Below are 18,754 nucleotides of genomic sequence, written 5' to 3' on the forward strand. Positions count from 1 at the left end.
CCGACGGATCCACGCACGCTTTACTGCACACCGCCTATTTATAGCTGCACCCAAGACGAGGCCGTTCAACAAATACCACTCCATTATTCATTGAGAAACATTCCAGGGGGGGGGGGCTCACAACGAATGAGGTCCATTAGCAATGCAGCGGCCCGTTTGTCTCGTGTGTTGTGCTGGTATTTATAGGAGTCCTCGCACACACTTCAGCTTCTCTGCGACCATCTTGTTCCCCTACTGGATTCTAAAAATAGCCTCAGTCATTTTTAGGTATTGTAATTTAAAAGGAAAAAAAAAGAAAAAGGTGGCGTTCTGCAACTTCTTATTCAAGTAAACAGCGTATGCAGGCAAGCTTTTGATATTTAGATGGATAATATGTATTGAATTATACACAATGTGTGTGAAAGCTTTTTCTTTCGTGAAGCGATGAAACAAAATAACCGTGGGAGAAGAAGGATTTTTAACATTTTTAATTATTGTTGACCATCAGGAGGATAATGATCAGTGAGCCCGTGTGTCTCTCCACCGTTGATAATTCCCCTTGCAAGCTTCCAAGCAATAGCACAGCAAATTTAAGCTTTAATTTAATCTTCAACACATAGGAGCAGCCATGTAATGACTTTTGTACCACAGTTGTTCTTGCACAAATTCCTCTCAACTACAAAACCAAATGAATATCTAAATAATTGACACTATAAAATAGCTTGATGGCTGGAAAAAGGATCGCTTTTGGTCTTTGATGAAAAATTGACTTTAACCCAACATTGAACATTTTGGGCCGTCATACAGAAGGAACGATTTAAGAGAGACACCATTCGGCCGGTTATAAAATGTTAACGAACTTAATGATTAATCAGTCATTTAGAGACAAAAAGTTACAACTTCAGTTAATTTTAACAATAATGAGTAAATGTGTATGTTTATATTCTCCAAAGAAAAAAGAATTGACACAGAGAAATCAACTAATGAAATCCACACACTGCCTTTAATATTGTACATTAGATACAGATTCCAATTTTTTAGTTTTACAGATGGTCAATGGCAAAACCCTTTTTTGCATAAGTTAAGAAGCAAATGTAGCAGCAGGTTTTAGTTCCTCTCTTTTGTATTTAAATCACCGTGGAGCCAAATCAAAGAAGGTCGGTTCCATATAAATAGGAATGACATAGAAATAAAAGTGCAACAATTGATAATTCCCATCCATTTAATGAAGTCAGGGTTCATCTGAACTCCTTTAACTTCCGAGTAGAGAGACTAGTAAATACTGTGCATCATTCTGTTCATTTTAAAATCTAAAACACGGCGCCATCTTCAGGCTGTGGGATGCTACTGTTGCACCTCCAGGTACCGCAATGCTAAAAATGCTTTTAGATTGACAATACGTTGAAATTCAAAACATTGCGGAAGATTTAACCACATTTAAAACTTATTTGGTTTTTATTCACCTTCCATTCGTGGATCCTGAAAAGAAAAATTAAAAAAAGCCTTGATATTGATATCTGATTGATAAGAAGAGGTCTGGCATTGAACATATAAGCTGTGGGGAAAAATTATCTACAGTTGGACTCCAGTTTGCCCCGGATTCTGTTGGGGAGTCAGAACCGGATTCTGATGGATAGGAATCTTAATACATCACCTCAAGCACTTTTATTCAGTGCTACTTATGTGCGGTCTTCAGATGTGTGTGTGTGTGTGTGTGTGTGTGTGTGTGTGTTTGGGAGGGGCTCGGCGGTTCAGGGCTGGCGGCGCTCCCTCTTGGTGAGCAGGTAGCACTGGATGGTTCGGAGTCGATCTTTGGCGGGCGCGAACTCCGGCTGCAGCTTTAGCGTGGACTCGTACCAGCGCATGGCCTTCTCAAACTCCTCCTGTGGTCGAGACAACAACAACAACAATCACGTTTCCGGTTTAAACCGGCGGAGCGGAGCGGCCCCAAAAGGGCGGGGCGGCACACGTTACCATGGCGATGTAGACGTTGGCCAGGGTGAAGTGGTTCACCACGAAGTGCGGCGCGATTTCCACGGCCATGCGGGCCACCGTGAGGGCGTCCTCCCACAGCCGGGCGTTCTGGAAGATGTTGGCCAGGCTGATGAGGGGCACGTCCTGCGTCCAGCACGCGCAGGAAACAAGACATATTTTAGTGTCTTCACCACAGTGACTTTGGTCGCCGCAGGTAGCTCGGGCTGGCGGACGCTCTAACTCGCCTTCATGTGGTGGGGGGCGTAGTTGAGGGCCTGCCGCAGGCAGTCGATGGCTCTCTTGCCCTGACCTTTCACCCTCCAGTAGAGAGCGGCCATGCTGGATAACACCCAGGACGTTTGGTTCTTCAGGGGACAAATGTGGAGTTTCAACGGACAGTACAGCAGATGATGAGCTCCTATGCAGCTTTAGAGATCAGGAAACTCTGATCTTTGTGGCGTTTCGCCGGTTTCCTTAGCGAGTAAAACTACGTGTTAATGGCTGGGATTATTTTATCATCTTGAAACACAAACGTCCCGTCAGGGTAGAAAAACTGTCCCCACAGAACCGTAGGACTTTGGGTCCACCGAGGGCTCCCGTTTGTGCCGTTGAGTTTGGGGGGTGCACTGAAGGGCTGAGCGAGCCCCTCCAGGTGATACTTCACAACGTTTGACTACTAAAGCCTCTCTAGAACGGAGAGGTGTGAGAGCTCTTACCTTCTCCAGTACTTTAGCGATGCGCGTTCCCACCTGCTCGAAGGACTGAGGGGAGAACTTGTCCTTGCCGAGGTTCTGCAGGACCTGGAGGTCAGAGACACACATGAGCCGGCTGCCTAAGAGGTGTGGGGGGGGGGGGGGGGGGGGACTCTGCTGACGGGTGGGAATCATGTCGTTTTTTCTAGTGTAGAACTCTGAAGTGAATTTCCTCCTGAGAGTTTAATTCTACCTTTGGCACACGTTCAGTTCCTTCTGATGAACTACTGTTTGGACCTTTAAATACATCCTTTATGGCGGTACACCTGCAGGCGCATTTCCAGGTTGGACAGGATTATTATTGGAAATATTTGTAATAAAGCTGATGAACCCAAATATTTATGATGATCATAAACTATATGAATGCGTGGTTATAGTGGAACATTTGGTTTCACTGATTTTAGGAGCTCGTTAGGAGGACATAAGCCCGGAAGATCTTTTCCTCGTTATATTGTTACAGCTCCGTTCTCCCACAAAACGAGTATTTCACAATTGTTCTTAAGGTAAAACCAGTCGCTCTCAGTGGAACCACACCTCTTGGATTAACGTGCTCCACGTTGGTTTTGGTGGAAAATCCACTGTGACGCAAACATTTCAGCGCAGTCTGAACAAGTGCAGAAAGGGAACGGTGCGCATGTCGATTCTTGTCCTACCTCCCGCAGCTGGCTCTCTCCCGTGTAGTGGATGGCGGCCCGATTGGCCACCCCTGCCAGGTGGTCGAGCGTGTGCATACTGGCCGCCAGGTTGGCGTTGCATAAAGGTTCAGCCGCCGGCTCCTGGAGCGGAGTGGCAAAGTCTATGTGCTCTGTGATGCTGAAAGAGCGAAAAACAAACACAAGACTTGACTTAACCGCACGTTACTCGTTGCAATGTGACCTCAGGTGAGAAGAGGGAGTCAATACTCAATGTTCTTGGCGGAAACGGCCAACCAGGTGCTGGCTACGGTGGTGAGGTCGACCCTCCGTGTGCGCTGGCACTCCTCTGGCCCCGGCCAGCCGAGACTGGTGTAGTCCCTCCAGCGGCCTGACCGAAAACAAACACACACACACACACACACACACACATAACATTAGAGGTTTTTCATTTTAGCGTCAAAGCTAAAAAAGGAAGACATATGTGTGTGTGTGTGTGTGTGTGTGTGTTTATGTGTATTACCTGCAGGGCCCGGAGACGGGATAGTTGGGCCGCTTATCTCCAACACAGAGTGACCTCCAGGAGACGACTCCCCGCTCTGGCCGCCGCCGCCGTCGTCGTCGTCGTCATTGGCGGCGACGCTCTCGGTCCCGTCCACCTTCGCCTTCCTGACCCGCTTCACCTGGAAGGTGATCTGGTGGAGGAAAGCCACTGGAGCTCAGTTCTGCTGCCGGCAGCTGGCGCACTGTGAAAAAGGGGGCGGGCGCGTTCACACGTACCCACTCGGCTCCCTCGTCGTCCTCGCAGTTTCCGAAACAGGGCCCTCCCCCCGCGCGGGCGCCCATGACCCGGTCGTTTTTCAGCACCCGGATACCGCGCAGGTCCCCTCGCTTGCCTCCGACGTCCAGCGCTCCCTCGAAAGCCCCCATCAGGTCCTCCTTCAGCTGCCACTCCTCCTCCCCTTCAGCCGCTCCTCCAAAGGGGGAGGGCATTTGAGCCGCTCCCCCGTCGGACGGGGAGGCCCGTTGCTGTCCGGCTGCCTCGCCTGACCCATTGCTGTCCAAGATCACCTCTGGACAGGTGTGAAGGGGAAGAGGAAATGCATAAGAGGGGGGGCGGTCATCTGGGAACTGCACCTATCAGAGCCCAATTATTCGATTCTTCAGCCAGTGAATTAAGCCGACTGACATGTGACACGATGACATTTGGCCAGTCAACCCATGAAAATGACATCACTGACTGAAGAAGCTCATCCATCCACTCTGGAGGTGTGGCTGGATCCTGTTCTTACTATGGAAGAGCACCGAGTCGTCCATGTCGGAAACGGCCGCTGCGTCCCGCTTCTCCTCGCCGCCCTCCCATTCCTCCAGCTGCACGGCGAGGTCCTTCTCCGGCATGCAGTCGGCGCCCTCTGGGTGAACACACGTTACGACAACACTTGTTAGCGAAACACGCAGGCACTGAAACCGCTAAACACCCATCTGTGCGTCTGTGTGCGTTACAGGACAGCAGCTAGAGCGACATTAGTTGTGTGCAGTTTATTACTGGATGTTCCCATCGACGGGGAGTGATGGAGGGAATCCGTCATAACAGAGACCAAAGGACTCTTGTTGGAGAGGGTCGAACATGAGGGAGGAACGGAGCAACGCTAACGTGCAGCACCAAGAAGGATTGTGCATTTGTTTGCATATGTAAACCTCTCTCCCTCCCTCACCTGGGGGGGGGGTTGCTTTGTGAGTGCCAATGTGACCTCGTGCACCCGCCGTGCTCTAAAGGAGCGAGCAATATTTAGCTTAGGTGAGTAAAATATAGACCCGTCTAAATTTGGCAGCCTATTTTCTGCAGTCTAAATTATTGAGTGGCAGAATTTCTCCACCGCAAAGCACTTTTCTTCTTTTCTCCCACTGATGTGAGTAAAGAAGAAGGCGAGGCCTCTGTTCACATCAGAAGTGCAACATACTACACTCGTTTCTCACAGCTACTCCTGCAGCTTCAAAGGGAATGTGCGTGCGTGCGTGTGTGTGTGTGTTGGCAGAGGGGTGAGAAACCTGCCCGGGATGTACAAAATCTTTTCATATTTTGGTTATTTGTAAGAAACAATAAATTAGAACAGTAAAACTTACACAACGCAAAACAATTCTGCATCAAACAGTATTAAAGTAGAAATTTCTAGAAAGACAAATTTACAGATTTAATTTTATTAAGTCGTCAAATCAATCCAAAGATGAAAACCGAGAGAATATCAATTTACTGTATTCCAGTCTGTCCTTGATCAAAGAAATAATTGACTGACCATCACGAACACAGTGAGCAGTTTTATGGGAAAGATAATAAGTAAAGAGCATTCGGAGAAAACCAACCAATTAGGCTTCAGAGGGGTACGTTGGATTCACTCACCTGCGCAGGGCTGCCGCTGTGACAGGTTGTAGAGGAACGGGTAGAACTGCAGGCAGCGCAGCAGAGGCAGGCCGAGGCGACACTGTTCACAGCCAGCAAAGGAGGAGAAGGCCGAGGCGGAGGAGAGGGCCGTCTCCAGGATGTGGCGGAACTCCGCTAGAGCCCCCGTTACGTTGCCCTGAGCCAACTGCACGCTCACCAGGCTGAGCAGGGTGTGGGGCTGGGAGGAAGAGGGGGGGGGGGGGGGGGGCGTAACAAAAACAGGGGGACATTAGCTGCCGAGGGAAACGAACGCTCAGCTTGAGCAGATAGACGCAGCTCTGAGAAAGTTCTAAGGACAAAAGAAATGACTCTCCCGTTCTTAACCGTAATCTACCTGCTGTTCCTGGATCAGTAACGAGTAATGTATCATCAACATGGTTCGTAAAAACAACTCTCTCTCGCCACTGCTGCTTTTCATCGTGGACATATTTGTCCCGTATTTTCCTCCACAACTTTGTACACCCCTCGACGTTAGCGGAGATCTCCTTCCATGAGGAGGGAGATCACCGACGGAGATCATCCATCCCTCCCGCCAACGACGGGTTGCATAAGCGGTCATATTTAAGTATTTCTTCCAACAAAATCTCTTCAATCTGATTCATTCTCTCGTAGAAAATCTTCGTTTTAATAATGGCGGTATTGTGCTATGAAACCGGAAATGTGAGACAGACCAATCACAGCCTTGCGGGCTGCGAGAGGCTTGCGTAGCTTTTGACGCAGGCCTAGGAAAACGGGTTGACGCACACAAGCACGCAAGGGGCTCATGCGTGTGCGTGTCCTTGCGCCTCTCTGAAAACGCAAAAGCACAAACTAGGCTTTAGTAGGCTTTTGTTTTTCTCCACTTCTCCCCTCTGCTCTGTAGCTTTAGCTTCCATCTTCATCCTGGTATTTCTCAGTTTACTAAACACCGGTTCACCAACAACAGCACGAGTCAAAGCACACGTGCACACGTGCATGCGTAGCGTCCCGATGTGCCTTTACCTCCGACGCATTAACCGCCAGCGCCTGCTCCAGCAGCGTTTGCGCGTGGGTGGTCAAGCCGTGGTGGAGCAGCAGGTTGGCGGCGTTGCTCAGGGACAAGTGGCGGTGGGAAGGGGGGGCCGAGCTCAACCCTTGGCGCAGGCACTGCAGGGCGCGGCTGGCATTGCCCTCGGCCCGCCAGAACAGAGCAGCCTCGTTGTGGAGCTGCCAGCGCGGCACGGCGGCCTGCACGAACAAACGGGAGTTACCGATTCAGAGGGTTTTTACTGTCGTGTAACATCACATTCACTTCGCTCACCATGCGAGATACAATGTGAGTAAAGTCAAACGAATATTTGACTGCTCTGGGAAAGATTTGGATAGAAAACAAATCAGTTATCTCTCGTCTTGATCGGTGTAGAGAACGCTGGAGAAGCAGCTTCTCATTCCACACGACTGTTACAACTACAGAAGATTAAATGAGCTCTTCCTAATTGCCGCCAATTCCGTAACGTGCGGTCGATGGAAGGTCACCCTGAGACTCGGCCCTCGTACCTGTTTCATAGCTTGAGCTATTCTGGAGCCGATCTGCTCCAGCGTCCAGCCTCCACTACGCAGCTGCAGGACCTGTGATCACACATAGCAGAGCAATTAACATTCTGCACATGGTATGCATACATTGATATCCACACACACACACATACACACACACCTGGGTGGCATAGGGATCCGGAAGCTTCTTCTCTTCCAGAGGCCAGTCCAGTGAGGCGGGCAGGAGGGCTGGATACGGTCGGGGGACGGGACCACAGTCCGGCAGAGCGTCCGTCAGAGGACTGATGCTCCCGTAGAGGACAGTTGCCACTGGGCTGAATATACAGACAGACAAATTATACAAGATCAAGACCAAGAGAGGCGGAGCTATGCTGCTACTATGTACCCCCCCCCACACACACACAGGAGCGTGTACTGACCCCAGGCCCTGCGTTTCAGGTGGGAGATAGTAGGTCGGCAGCAGGTGAGCAGAGGGAACACTCGGGTACTCGTCAGCACAGTCGGCCCTCTGAGGCCACAACCTCTTCTGCATGTCCTAAAAAGGAAAAAGCACACGGCTCTCATTCTCTGGAACAAGTGCACCGTTACATATTCATGTTATCTAATTAAGGCCATTTCAGTCTGTAAATAATTGCACAAACAAGTCGGACAAAAAAAACAAAAGAAATTAAACCTTTTTACAAAACTACACCTCTTTGATGCCAAAAATGAACATCTAAACACATTTCAATTATCCCTATTTTACATTGCAGGTCATTTAGCTGACTTACATTGCATTTTTAACCCATGGCTTTTACATGTTTGCCCGGGGAGCAAAGAGGGGTTAGGTGTCTTGCTCAGGGACAGCTGGGACTCAAACCGCCACCCTTGCGGTTCCCGGTGCCACGTCAACCCCTACAGAACATCCTGAGCAGACAGTTAATATTTGTGCTTTCAACTACCAAAGGTATTCAGGGAATACAAATTATTCAGTAACCTCTGGTGTACATTGAGTGACAATTTCCATCCTCTGCAACGTTGTCTTTCACGTCCTCGCTGTCCTCACTTTTGTGCTTAAGACTGTGTGATGTGCAGAGGTTTCACTCGTCCTTTTGCTTTCATTGGCTGGTGGACTGTGCGCTCACTGAGCTGACCTGTGTGTGTTCCTGACGGCTGCCCCACAGGGCAGCAGCAGGGTCCTGGCCCCCGGACACAGACGGGTGGAGGTGGGGGCTGGCCGCCGTCTGGTTGGAGTTGTGCTCGGATACGAGTGCCACGCTGGACGCCACTGATACCTTCTCCCCGAACTATGAACAAAGACAGAAAAGGATAGTTGTATGGATTTGTTTCCCCCCACCGTTTGTTTGTTGTAATTGCCAAATATCAGCTTTCAATAACGAAGCGGGCCCAAAAGTACGTTGTGACATGACAGAGACTCACCTGGACATAGTGCACATGCTCGAACAGATCGCCGCGGTGATAGCGCACAGGCAGGTCGAAGGGGCAGTAGAGGCTGCGCTGCTGCTGACCCAGACGACACATCTGATGGTTCCCTGGAGACAAAGACAAAGCTGGATTCATGGGAGCGATGCAACGAACAGCGTAAAAGATAGGGGTGGGGGTCGATTTTTCGATTTCTCTCGATTCTCTCTAGAACGATTCAGTCTCGATTCACAAAAGTTAATAATCGGAATTTAAAATTTAAAAAAAAAAAGTTAGATAGAAGCACGCAAGAAGCAAGATATTTGCTCGTTCGCAGAGCGTGAACTTCAATGCTCGTGAGGTTAGTCTCTGCTCGCGCTCGAAGGTGTTTTCTACGCGGTCGCTTTTTTTCTTTTTGACAGTAAGGGGGCGGAGCCAGTCACCATGGTCTCTACACCGGATTGGTTACAAACCCCGTCTTTGGATTGGCTGAAGTGATGCATTCACACAACTATAGAAACCCATTTCCGCACTGAAGAAAGGGGATAAAAAGTCGAAATTATGAGATAAAATGTTGTCAAAAAACAAACGCCCCCTTTCGGTAATTGTGGTGGACCGTAGATGACAACCAGCTACAACCGTAATTTACTAGCATTACCGGCAGAGCAATGCGTTCAGCTCGTAGACCGGTCCGTCAGTCTGAATCTGAATATCTTGTCAACTTTACCGAACTATGGAGGAGCCTGCGCACATCTTACCCATTATTCATCTTACTCATTATTTCGATTTTCCAAAAAGTTGATCCGTATTGAAAGTTGGCAAGATATTCACAGATTTGGACTTTTTCCCGGTATTTTACAAATACGGACCGGTCTGAGACTAAGAGCAGCTTTTTCTTCATTTAAAAGACAAATGATTGTTGATAGAAAATCATATTTGTGACAAAGATTTTTTTTTTCCTCTTATAAAAAATTAGAGAAGGTAATTCATCTGTTGATTTTCTTTAATTATCAAATAGAGTAGGAAGTGATTAGCAACCTCTGAGTAGCAAACTCAGATTTGAGAAAATTTAGAAAATCGAGATGCATCGATAATCATTTCATCAGTTTAGAATCGATAATCGGTTTAGAATCGGAATCGAATCGTGAGGTGCCAAGAGATTCCCACCCCTAGTAAAAGACGTCCAGTACGTTCAACTCATACGACAATACAATCCGGTATCCACATACACCCTAACGCAGTAACTTTACTTTCTTATGACACACTGCTATAAAGGCGCTAATAAATAAGTGTCCTCGGATCTATTTGAATGGCGTCTTACCGAGCTGGGCTTCCTTGGCCATCTGGGTCTCGTGGATAATGTTGCGCAGGATCTGCTCTTCCTGCAGCAGCTTGTGTTTGTCCAGTGCCTCCTGCTGGCGAAGGTAGTGGTCGTGCTGCTTCTGGTACTCCTTCAGCTCGTTCAGCGTCCGCTGTAGGGATCTAGAAGGTGAGGAAGGCCAATAGAGGAGATGGCAGGGAAACAAAGCTTTAAACGGCCATTTGAAAAGTTCTGATCCAAACAACCAATTATGTTGTGACGTTGTCAACTTTCAAGAAAGTTTTAAACAAAACCGTGAAAAAGAAAAAAGAAAGAAAAAAGAATAAACAGATAACCTAAAACAAGGCCCAACTGTGATGACTACTGGTGGGCAGAGTTCTGTTCTTGTTGAGGCCTTGCAGTTTGAAAATGTCCCCCCCATCACCTATTAGGAGGGCGAATGTGCGACCGCTCGCCTACCTGTGCTGGGCTTCCAGCCGCTGCTCCAACTTCTGCTGACAGAGCACGGAGTGTTTCCTCCTCAGGGCCTGCTCGAAGCCCGGCTGGGCCTGCAGCGCCTGCTCGTAGCACAGCACCGAGTGGTTGTATTCCCCGAGCATCTGGTCACGCGGCGACGCAGGACGACACAAACGGTGGACGTCAAACGGGGAGAAATCCCCATGTAACAAAACTAAAAGAACTATATACAGAGAGAAAGAACTACATGCTGCCGGCGTTAAGCTTTAAGGGGTGTTATGGAAATATGAGTCTAGTCAAATAAAGAGGATTCATCTGGGAACTCTTCAGCTCCTCCGGGGCCAAGGCGGTGTATACATCAGCTCCTCGTGTTCTGCCCCTTTTCTCAACACGGACTGTTCACCTGCATTGTTGGTTACCACTCCTCGGACTACAAAAGCAACCCAGGACGCTTTCAAAGCCAAAAGCTCTCTACCGATGGGTCTCGGATGGCACGTACCTTATATAGACCGGTGCTGTACTACAAATGGTGAGATAGTAAAAACATCGCAGGACAAACCAAACAGGAACGGAAGCTTAATCCGGTACGTTTGTGCAGTGGTTTCTGGGACTCACGGCATAGATGTTGCCCAGCGTGTAGTGGCTGGTGAAGAGATCCGACGTGAGGTCCAAGGCAGCGTGGGCGAGAATGGCTGCGTCTGCCGAGAAATGGGCGCGGTGCAGGACGTTGGCCATGTTGACCAGCGCTACGTCCTTGTGCTGCCTACGAGAACAACACACAGTGCACACGCGCAGGGTGAGGGCCTGAACACCTGCGAGCGGCCTCACACGATGAAACGGTGCGGCGGTCCAGTTGAGCTTCTGACCAGCCAAGACGGTACCTGGGGGAGAAATGCAGAGCGCGCACCACGCAGTCGACGGCCCTCTGAGGCTCGTTCTTCATGCGCCAGTAAAAAGACGCCATGTTGTACAGCACCCAGGACGACGCATTCTGGAACACACGTTCAGAAAAAAAGGTGGACTTTCTGTCCTTCCATGCTAAGCTTCTTTTGTCCATATACCCGATAAAGGGGACAACAGAGGTCTTTGATATTTGTACAGTTCAGTGAGACCTTACCCTCAGTAACTCTTGATGGATGCGATGGCCCACCTCGTCAACGCTGCGGCCCAGCTTGTGAGACAACGAACTAAAAATGGGATCCTCCTTGGAGAGCAGTGGGGAGGTGAGGTTTGCTCTCTCCTGCACACCCTGGAACAGACGGAAGCTAGGATTTACTCGCATGTGATCGGTCACGCAACGGAAAAACAAAATGTATAGCAACTGTCCAAGTTGAAATGTCCACTGGTAAGCGTGCGCTGGACTCTTAAAGAAGGGGAAGACAATGAGTGGAGAAGGGGAAGGCCGGTCTGGGCTTTGACGGCATTTTTGAAGTGTTTTGGTAACAAGTTCCTCAAAGTGGGAAGGACAACTGAAACCACCACGTCACGCCATGTTTGACCCTTAAGACGTGCAGGAAGTTGGAATCAGCACACCAGAGGAATCGGGAAGGAGGACTTGGATCGTGTGATCCCTTCAGCTGGTAAAGGACGCGGTTGCAGTACGGGACAGAGAGGGCGGATTGGGAATTTAGGGTGACGATGCAGATATCAGTATTGGAGGCCTGAAAGAAACGCTGCAGTGATCTGTGTTTTTTTTCCAATTTGACCGTTATTAAATATCAACTAGAGTTTTTGTTCCTCCTCAAAACACATTCTTATCCACAAGGGCCTCATTTGTGTGTGTGTGCCCTAAACGCAACCTTAAGATACAATCAGGATGTTTCTTGAGAGACAAAGATTACACAGATTTTCATATATTTTAGTCTTACAGAGACCATTTTAAATGCTTAAATGGTCACAGAATATCCTGTTGTGGCGATGGGTTCGTATTTAAATGTCTTCAGTGAAACCAAACCAGCATGTCATAGATTAATGGGGTGTAAAACATAAAAATGCAGCTCAGTACCTCAGTAGAGTGCCTTTTCCATTAAGCAGCCTATGCCAGGCTCAGAGTGGCTAAAGAAGCGTTGCAAACTGACATTTGCTATGTCAATAGTTGCGCAAGCAGTAGCCTGGCTGCTCACACAAGAGGAACATTTCTCCACGCAGGTAAACAAGGGATTCTACTGCTTTCTACAGCGCTAATCTTCGTCCTTCTGTTGGTTAGCTCGTGTATGTCTACTCGTCGAGCTTTTCTGCCTCTGTATTAATCTCCCCTGTGCGTGTCTGTTCTTACACAATTTAAATAATTACCTACTGGAGCTCTAAGCAAAACATGCTGCAAAACATTGGCTCTACCAAGCTCAAGGTTAAACACACTCCTAACAGGAAGTGCTTAGGTGTAACCTCGTATGACTGGCACCTCATTTAGACTACTGGCAACGTTGGACCCTACTCACCCTGAGATGTTGGAAAGCATGGATACTATAAGGTAGTTCAAAGACTTTTGCACAGTCCGGCTTTTCTAGATCGGGGGGCAGAGCTGCCCGGGAGTCGACATAATCGTCGGGGCTATAGGAGAAGGGCAGAAAACAGCTTTTTGAGATGACAATTTCATTTCAGGAGCAAATGTCTTCTCTGAACACATTTCCAATGATTGACACAGTAGAAATAACTAGAATGTTCTAAACCGAGCGCACTATAGGAGAAGAGCTTACCCGATGTCTTTGCTCTCGAGGGAAATGTAAGTGCCATCATAGAGGTCCAGGTCTCCGAGGGGCACCTTAGCCATGACACAGTCTGGATCCTCTTTGTAGTGCCTCTGCTCCAGCCCCGTGTCTCTGTCCTCGTTCTCCTCAATGTGGATCTTCTGCTCCACCAGCTGCTTCTGCTCAGCAGCAGCCAAGGAGAACAATCAGACTAATCAATACACAAGAGTAAACAGTGAGTAATGGTATTCCATGAATGAAGTAGTGATGGGATATTGAGAAGGGTATTGGCCAGCTGTTCTGTTTTCTGCACAAAATGAAATGAGTCACTCGGATGAGATGCCAAAGGAAAGGAAACACACACACACACCTCCAGCTTCTTCAGGTAGCTCACACGGGTCTCTTGCCTCATGAAGATCACAACGTCATGTGGATGCTTCAGATTCAAAGGGGAGTCAACCTGAAAACCAAACAAACCCCAGAATAATGCCAATACAGGGGAATACAAATCAACCAGCTGGTTTATTTAAGGTTATGAAGAAAGACTCAGATCTTAGCCTCCGGCTTTAATTGGCAGTGGGAAGAGTCTGAGTGTCAAAGCCCGTCACACGACGGTTTACGTCCAACGGCCACTGACCGACGCTCCGGTCACGTCTGCTCCAGCGCGGCTCGTGACACATCGGGTCGTCGCGATGTCACGCACCTCGCGATAACGTCAGAGCCGAGGCTTAGCGTTAGGTGGCGCAAGCTAACCAACTTAGCAAAACACAGTTTATATCAAACGCCGCTTTCCCCGCGGTGTGTAACGCCCCCCCTGGTCGGCGAGTGTCGCCGAGGTTGAGTTAACTGCCGGCAAAAAAACGCCAACGAGCAGCGCAAGCTAGCCCGCGCCTGACGTTACGCGTTAGCAGGTCAAGGAGCTAGCGGTGACTGTCATACCTGTTGTTGGATTTTTCCATCCTCGGTGACAACCCAATGGGTCGTGGCTCCTCCGGAGTCCACTAAAAGTGCGCAGAGAAGGACAAAAAGCTTCCCCCGGAATGACGGCTTCCGCGAACAGTTGTTGACGCGACACGGCAAAGACCCAGGAAAGATTCTCCTGAGCTCCGCCATTTTTTCTGTCTCATTTTGCTGTGTGGCAACGGGCGCGCGCGCGGCCTCCGGCCACGCGGGGGCGCTAAACGCCCGAGCGCGCGCTCCCTCCACCCCCTAAAAAAAACCCCACGCGAGCACCGCTGATGACGTCTGGAAAAGAAAAACAGGAAATTCTGCAGAAACGAAAAAGTTCCAGACATTTTCGAGTGAAAAGGTGCGTATTAATACACGAGTAACATCGGCGTCCACGGCTGTGGTCAGTTCCCGAGCGCCGTTGTTGGTGAACAGGATGTGAGTTTGGCCGTCGCCGCTGTTTCGGTCAGTACATATTGTTCTCAATCGTTCTTTTCACGCCACTTAAGATTCAAAAGTCGTAGTTCCGCATCCAGGTGCGTGTCCGAGCAGTGCTAACAGCAGCTGACAGCGACGCCGACGTCTCGACGTATCCGCTGTGAGGTGGTTCGCCACCGTGTTAGCTTACGCGAGCTAACGAAGTGGGACTTTGTTGAGTCACGCTTATTGTGAAAAGTAGTGATTTTTACGCCGTACTTTCCGCGACGGGCGTAGCATCAGCGGCGCCGCTGCCTCGTCCGCGAAGAGGAACTTTAGCTCAAGTATTAAACTTAAGTAAAACGCTATTTGTAAGCATGATTCATGCGTGTGGCACATCCGCACTGTGTTAAACTACACACACACACACAGTCAGGACATCTTTCTAATTGAAGGATTCATTGCTTTTCGTAAAGTAATTTAGAAATGATGATGGTGGTTTAATTTAAAGGTTAAAAGAAACACAACCTCACCTCGCTGTAACACAAAATCAATGACAAAAAGTTATTATTGGAAAACAAATCGATTATTCAATAAAAAAATGTCACATAAGGGCCCTATTGGCACCATGAACCAATTATGGTGACCCATCTACCTATCTATACATCTATCTATCTATATCTATCAGAGTGGCCCCGATGGCGTTTTGTCTGTCTCCAGTAGAACAGTCTTTGCTCGGCTTTCTTCACCACTGATGCCAAAACATATGGGATATCGACGCACATGATAACCGTGTTGCCACTCCTCCCACCTGATAGCCGACGTGTGGCCTCGCTCTCCACAGATGGCGTCCGCAGAAAGCGGTAAGGGGAGTTTGCAGGAGGACAGCTATGAAGGGCCCGTCGGAGGAGAGCTGTCCGGCTGCGCCTTGGCGATGATGGAAAAGGAACGGGAATCCCTCCTGAGCCCGTCGGAGAGCCCCGGCACCTTCATCAGCGGCTCCTCCGCCAGCCTCCAGGCCCCTGCGCCCCTCCAGGGCTACGACGTGGAGTTCGACCCCCCCCTCGAGAGCAAATACGAGTGCCCGATCTGCCTCATGGCCTTGAGGAACGCCATTCAAACGCCCTGTGGTCACCGTTTCTGCAAGAACTGCATCGAGAAGTCCATCCGGTAGGCTACGGTGCAAAACCACGAGTGTGCTCCGCGTGTCAAAGCGACGACCATTTGTGCAGCACGCGCAGTGTGCTGTATTAATTACTGCTGACCTTATTCTCCCGCGTAACAGCGACACGGGACAGAGGTGCCCCGTGGACAACGAGAGGCTGTTGGAAGACCAGCTGTTCCCGGACAACTTTGCCAAACGTGAGATCCTATCGCTAACCGTTCGCTGTCCCAACTCTGACTGTGCCGACAAAATGGAGCTCCGGCATTTAGAGGTGAGCACACATCTGACTTTAAAAGCAGCTCAGACTGGAAAGAGGAAATACGAGTTTAAAAACACAAGCGTTTGAAGTTTCTTAGTAGATTTTGTTTTTTGTGGTTACTTCGATATGTGTTTTATTTACCCAGCATTCATCACTGAATGGACCACTTAGGTCAGTTGTTGGTGATCTTCTACTTCCCCTGTCATCACCATGTCAGTTTTTAATTCCTACATCTCCTCTCACTCTGCACAAAAAAACCCGCATCAGATGCCAAGTAATGAAACTGCAATCTGTCTTGTGTGGACGATGGAATTGGACCACTCTTTGTGCCACAGTGTAAAACGAACTGCATTGTTTTATCCCCCCAGAATCACTTGGGGCGGTGTCAGTTTGCCACTGTGCCTTGCTCACAGTGCCAGCAGGCGGTGAGAAAGAGCCGCCTCGAGGAGCACCAAACCGCCGAGTGCCAAAAGAGACCCGTGTCCTGTCCCGATTGTGTGGCGAGCTTTTTCTACGAAGAGAGAAAGGTACCGTGGGCCGGCTTATCTTAACCGCTCCTCTCAGAGGAGAGTCGCACAGCTGCCTCCTCACAGGCTGTTTTTGCTGCTCCTTCAGCTTCATCAGCAGCGGTGTCCGTTCGCCATTGTCAAGTGCCTGTTCTGCGACTTGGAGCTCATCAGAGACCAGGTGAGTTATGACACTGTGCCGTTTTAAAAAAGTAAAACGGCCTCTGCTAAATTCTTTACAGGTCAATTTTTTTAGCATTTTTGGTAACTTGTGTTCACGTGAATGGGGAAGTATTCCACGCACGTACACATCTCTGCTGCAAGTGCAGTTGTTAATATATAGACAATGGATTTTTGCATGAGACCGGAAGTTACCCATTTCCAAGACAATTGAACCCATTACATCCGTACACAATGACACAGCAATAACTGACTTTTTATAAATGGACATAAATATAGCTGAGCTGATGACGTTTTTATTTCAGATTGAATCTCACTGTGACACAGATTGTCCGAAAGCACCAATCGCCTGCAACTTCAGCGCCTTCGGGTGCAAGGAGAGCGTAAGTGATCGCGTTCAAATCTCCGACACACTGTCCACCGTTCGATACACACCCGCTGTAACAGTTTACCTCCTTGCAGATGCAGCGCCACAACCTGGCTCAGCACATGCAGGAGTTCACGCAGATGCACATGCGCTACATGGCCGAGTTCCTGCGCGGCCTCAGCCTCAACGGCACCACGCCCAAGTCCCTGTGGGCGCCGGCGCCCTCCGCTTACCCCGAGGATCAAGGGGCCACAGCAGCATTGGCGGCGGTCTGCAGTGGACCAAGAGGGGCCCCGAGCAGCATGAGCAGCAACAGCTGTGCGCCGAGTCAACCCGCTGAGGGGATGCAGAGGCTCAGGGAAATGGACGGACGGCTTGTAAAGCAGGACCACCAGCTGCGGGAGCTCATCATCCTAAAGGAAACGCAGGTAAAGGGACGTCCTCGGGTACCGGTATGTGTAGCCACAGGACCCGGGATGTTTTAAGCCATCGAGTTATATTCTTGTTCAGTTCGTCTCGTGTCTCCATTTGTTTTCCCAGATGGTTCAGTTGCTCTCTGCCTGTTTGAGCAGACATTTTTGATATTGTGTCTGAACAGAAGTAAACTTTTTTTACCTGTCATGGGATTTTTAAAAAGGCAGTTAATTAAAAATAATTAATTAATAATTTCTTTAATGAAAACAAATTATCTCCCTTAAGCAGCGGTACAAAAAATAGAGCTCACAGCTATTAGCATAGCCATTAGCTAGCTAAGCTTTTATGCATCGTTGCCGAAGAGCGCCTCTGTGACGAAACACGCGTGCAGGCTTTGGTCATGTGACACATTGTTCCCGTGTCCGCCACAGGCCGGCCAGCTCGCTGAGCTCAGGCGCCGCGTGTCGCTGCTGGAGGACACCGTGAAGGAGCTGGAGTCACAGCAGTGCCACGGCATCTTCATCTGGCGCCTCAGAGGTTTCTCCGCCCACCTGCGGAACCAGGAGGCGGGCCAGCCGGTGGTGGAGCACAGCCCCGGCTTCTACACGGGCCGCCCTGGCTACAAGCTGTGCTTGCGCCTCCACCTGCAGACCCCCAACGCGCCGCGCTGCTCCAACTTCATCTCCCTCTTTGTCCACACCATGCAAGGGGCATTCGACGGGCAGCTGAGCTGGCCCTTCCAGGGCACCATCCGCCTGGCCATCCTGGACCAGGGCCCCGAGGCTCAGCACCACGTCGAGGTGATGGAGACCAAGCCGGACCTGCAGGCCTTCCAGAAGCCGCTCATCCAGCGCAACCCCAAAGGCTTCGGCTACGTCACCTTTCTGCACCTGCATCAGCTGACTCAGAGAGCCTTTGTTAAAGATGACACTCTGCTCATTCGCTGCGAAGTGACGCCGCGCTTTGACAATGTGCTTCACCGCGACGGGCCGACCGTGCAGCCCAGGGGACCCGAGGCCTCAGTTTCGAGGGACTAAAGTCAAACTCGCACGACGAGATGTCAGCAGACCACATGTCAGTGTTTGAATACTGTTCGATTCATTTTAAATCATGCACATCGGGGACGCTGCAAGTATCCTTGTATTTATTTGTCCTCCACCTTTTTAAATGTCTGTGATTTTTGTTTTAATCAATAAAACAGAACAATGCTTTTTAATGTAATTTAGCTACATTATGCTACATTTTTAATTCAGTATGTTTTTAATATTGGAGCGGACAATAATTTCTCATGTAAAGAACAAGTGTGTTGTAATCTGAATTTATCTAACCATAAATTAAGACATT

The 18,754-nt window shown here is 49.3% G+C and overlaps 2 protein-coding genes across 4 annotated transcripts; one reads left to right on the top strand and one right to left on the bottom strand.

Moving 5' to 3' along the window:
• Positions 1 to 960: 960 nt before the first annotated feature.
• Positions 961 to 14,323, bottom strand: ttc17 (tetratricopeptide repeat domain 17). Its single transcript, XM_040200755.2, has 25 exons — positions 14,094 to 14,323; positions 13,525 to 13,614; positions 13,164 to 13,333; positions 12,906 to 13,017; positions 11,585 to 11,716; positions 11,349 to 11,458; positions 11,083 to 11,230; positions 10,471 to 10,610; positions 10,012 to 10,172; positions 8,709 to 8,821; positions 8,423 to 8,575; positions 7,709 to 7,824; positions 7,450 to 7,603; positions 7,293 to 7,364; positions 6,759 to 6,983; positions 5,736 to 5,955; positions 4,630 to 4,749; positions 4,118 to 4,410; positions 3,861 to 4,032; positions 3,608 to 3,728; positions 3,359 to 3,518; positions 2,670 to 2,753; positions 2,199 to 2,318; positions 1,954 to 2,097; positions 961 to 1,862 (listed from the first exon to the last, which is right to left on the bottom strand). Exons 1-25 carry the CDS (start codon positions 14,265 to 14,267, stop codon positions 1,731 to 1,733), a joined length of 3,636 nt encoding a protein of 1,211 aa, XP_040056689.2. The 5' UTR covers positions 14,268 to 14,323; the 3' UTR covers positions 961 to 1,730.
• Position 14,324: 1 nt separating this feature from the next.
• On the top strand, positions 14,325 to 18,629 carry traf6 (TNF receptor-associated factor 6). 3 transcript variants are annotated; one of them, XM_040200778.2, is made up of 8 exons: positions 14,325 to 14,463; positions 15,364 to 15,689; positions 15,805 to 15,955; positions 16,312 to 16,470; positions 16,559 to 16,630; positions 16,935 to 17,012; positions 17,092 to 17,424; positions 17,842 to 18,629. In XM_040200778.2, the coding sequence occupies exons 2-8, from the start codon at positions 15,364 to 15,366 to the stop codon at positions 18,445 to 18,447; spliced, it is 1,725 nt and encodes a 574-aa protein (XP_040056712.1). In that variant the 5' UTR covers positions 14,325 to 14,463; the 3' UTR covers positions 18,448 to 18,629. The 3 variants fall into 3 exon arrangements, with proteins under 3 accessions (XP_040056712.1, XP_040056723.1, XP_040056702.1); XM_040200789.2 differs by having other exon boundaries at positions 14,382 to 14,540; XM_040200768.2 differs by having other exon boundaries at positions 14,389 to 14,567.
• The last annotated feature ends 125 nt before the right edge of the window (positions 18,630 to 18,754 follow it).

Source organism: Gasterosteus aculeatus, chromosome 12 (assembly GCF_964276395.1).
Source record: "Gasterosteus aculeatus chromosome 12, fGasAcu3.hap1.1, whole genome shotgun sequence".
NCBI lineage: Eukaryota > Metazoa > Chordata > Actinopteri > Perciformes > Gasterosteidae > Gasterosteus > Gasterosteus aculeatus.

Coding starts and splice junctions, on each gene's coding strand:
- ttc17 (XM_040200755.2), bottom strand. CDS start 14,267: ATGGCGGAGCTCAGGAGAATCTTTCCTGGGTCTTTGCCGTGTCGCGTC. Junction 11,717..12,905: donor ATGCTTTCCAACATCTCAGG/GTGAGTAGGGTC, acceptor CGTCTGTTCCAG/GGTGTGCAGGAGAGAGCAAA. Junction 7,825..8,422: donor GCCGTCAGGAACACACACAG/GTCAGCTCAGTG, acceptor TTTCCTTTTTAG/GACATGCAGAAGAGGTTGTG.
- traf6 (XM_040200778.2), top strand. CDS start 15,364: ATGGCGTCCGCAGAAAGCGGTAAGGGGAGTTTGCAGGAGGACAGCTAT. Junction 15,690..15,804: donor TGCATCGAGAAGTCCATCCG/GTAGGCTACGGT, acceptor CCCGCGTAACAG/CGACACGGGACAGAGGTGCC. Junction 15,956..16,311: donor TGGAGCTCCGGCATTTAGAG/GTGAGCACACAT, acceptor TTATCCCCCCAG/AATCACTTGGGGCGGTGTCA.